This window comes from Capsicum annuum, unplaced genomic scaffold (genome assembly GCF_002878395.1).
Source record: "Capsicum annuum cultivar UCD-10X-F1 unplaced genomic scaffold, UCD10Xv1.1 ctg81470, whole genome shotgun sequence".
In the NCBI taxonomy this organism is placed as follows: domain Eukaryota; kingdom Viridiplantae; phylum Streptophyta; class Magnoliopsida; order Solanales; family Solanaceae; genus Capsicum; species Capsicum annuum.
In genome coordinates, this window is record NW_025892193.1 from 8,574 (window position 1) to 11,410 (window position 2,837).

A 2,837-nucleotide genomic window follows, 5' to 3' on the forward strand; every position below is an offset into this window, starting at 1 on the left:
AATTTAATCAGGAGTTTTCCAATATGTTGTTCACTATTTTGGCCTTATGTTAAAATGGGGTATAATACCATCCACGTGTAATTTTTTTTTTTCAATTATATGACATCCTTTCTTCTTCATGCTCTGCTTTGCTTCAATCAGAATTCCAACTTAACCCAACACCACATCAATATATTCATAACTTCCTGTAGAAAAGATTCCAGCTTTTGTTGAATTCTTAACCCAACGAGAACAAAAAATATATGATCCGTCCATAAATTAGAACAAAAAAATGAAAGGCAGTCGAAAAACAGGATGATTAAGCGAAAGGATAATATCAGTCGAAAGATGGTTGTTGATGGATTAAGCGAAAGGACAATATCACCCGAAAGATGGTTGTTGATGGCCTCTTAGCTCTGGGATATGATGTTTCAATCTGTGAGTCTCACTGGGAGAGAACTCCTTCAAATCCTGCTGGTAAATCTATAATCTCATCAACACCGCATATGCTGCATTTTTTCCGCTTGATAGTTTATGTCCTGTATTGGATTAGAAACTTGAAAATGTGTGGATTTCATGCTTTTTGGTATGCAGACTCATAAATTATTAAGCTTAGTTACAGATTTATATACCAGTAATGGTGAGAGCCTAAAAGGGCAATCCAGTGCATTAAAGGCCCCACTATGCGCTGGTGGGAGTGGGGTTTGGGAAAGTACCGAACTACAAGGTTCTATTGTACATAGCCTCAATAATTTAATTTCAGGATTTGCCAAATAATTGCAACAAGGAGGATACTGCAATGCAAATGACCTAAGTAGAGCAGGTAGATTTAAAAGACTCAAGGATAACAATTAGCAGTTCGTAGTTGCAAATGACTCATATAATGATCCCAAATATTTCAAGGTTAGGAACCTAGTGATAAGAAACTTGGTCTTGGATAGGAGAAGAATCAGAGGCACTTCACTTTCTGTTTAAATTTTCAAATGTTTCTTACTTTTGAAATACTCATCAGTCATCAATTTGCGCTTGCCGTAGGCTATTTGCTTCTTCCTTCGACTGCCTTTCATTCTTTGTTCTAACTTATGGACGGATATTTTTGTTCTTGTTGGGTTAAGAATTCAACGAAAGTTGAAATCTTTTCTACAGGAAGTTATGAATATATTTATTGATGTGGTGTTGGGTTATTCTGATTGAAGCAAACCAGAGGTTGAAGAAGAAAGGAATGCCATGTAATTACAAAAAGAAAATTACACGTGGATGGTGATGTGGCATGGCCACGTGGGTTTTTTTTACTTAGGTGGCATGCTAGGTGGAATTCTGTTAAGGGGGTATTTTGTGAGCTAAATATTTAGCAGAAGAGTATTTTTGTGCCAAAAAACTAACGAGGGGTAATTTTTGATCCCAAATTCAAAAATTTTCTTTACCCTCATAAATTTCATGACAAATCAAAACTAGACAGAGAAATTTAAACGAAAAAATATATCATAAGAAGATTGATTGAAGGCAAATTTAAAATATTAGCTTCTAGGATTTAATCTTTAATAATTTTATCCTTGATCGTTAAATTTTATAAGTTATTGTTCATATTTATTATTTTGTTATAATTTTAGTGAATTTTTATACATATATTTATATGCTGCATCAAAATTAGTACTGAATTCAGATAAAATTCGATTCATTAAAGTTTCATTCATTCCTGATAGACTGTAAATAAACTTCCATTAATTTTTGTTCCACCTCTATGTATATTTTTCTATTCTTCAAAATGTGTTTGTGATTCGTTTTAAAAGTCCATTGACGAGAGATGGAGGAGAAAGAAATTAACATTAAATATATTAAATTTATAAATAATATGTTTGAAGGAGTTATTAATAGAGCATGAGAAAGAAATGTAGTAGGAGATAACAAATAATTTTTTCTAATAGTAGATTTATAGTAGGGATCAACATCAAACTTCAACTTGTTTACCTTGATTATATATGGATGGATTATCAACATATATACCATGAGGCTTCATAGTATATGTTATTTGCTGATAATAGTATTTTAATTAATGAAATCAATGAAGGTGTCAATTAAAAGGTTAAATTAGAAGCACAAAAAATAAAAAAAATTAAGATACTTAAAAGACAAGACATAATACATGCACTATAAATTTATTGACATATAAAGAGCTAAGTTTAGGCGAGACAACTTGTCTCAAAATACAATTGTTAAGGTATGTCGATTCATTTTTTCAAGAGAATGGAATGATATTGTGAATTTTTTTTTTCTATGAAATTAAAATCACATAGTTAAAACGGTAAAATAGTACCAAGATACTGCTATATGATACAAGAATATCTATCAAAAAGAAAAATACCCTCAATAGAACTGTTATATGGTCGGCGATATTTAATGGTAGAGAATGTAATACCTTTAAAGTTCAACATATCCACAAGAAAAGTATTGCTATAATGTGAATACTTATAAAAATTACAGTTATTCAATATCAAATAAGATTAAAAATTATCATATCTTCTAGAACATTCGAGTACCATGCATGAGAATAAAATGAAAGGGCTAAAGTCATCGATAGACCCTCAAATTTATTTCGAAAATTCAGTTATATCCCTCAACTAAGGCCTGTACCTATTAAGTCCCTAACCCACCCGAATTTTGATCCAATCAAGCTTTTTTTTGTCAATCAGCTAAAATCTAAAGTGTGTGTTGCACACATGCGTTGATGTGGCAAAAAGATCAATTAAAAGCTGACACTTGACATTGAGAATCCAAATTATTAAAAAATAATTATAAAATTATTTAAAAAACAAAAATAAAAATTGATTATTAAAAAGAAATTATAAAATTAAAAAAAA

General features: G+C 30.6%; 1 protein-coding gene across 1 annotated transcript; it reads left to right on the forward strand.

The window, feature by feature from the left end:
* Positions 1-340: 340 nt before the first annotated feature.
* Positions 341-1,580, forward strand: LOC124895346 (the record flags this gene model as incomplete). Its single annotated transcript, XM_047405789.1, is given in 2 exon segments — positions 341-456; positions 1,095-1,580. Coding segments are annotated over 2 exon segments (133 nt in total), but the record flags the coding sequence as incomplete, so codon positions are not given.
* Positions 1,581-2,837: the final 1,257 nt, after the last annotated feature.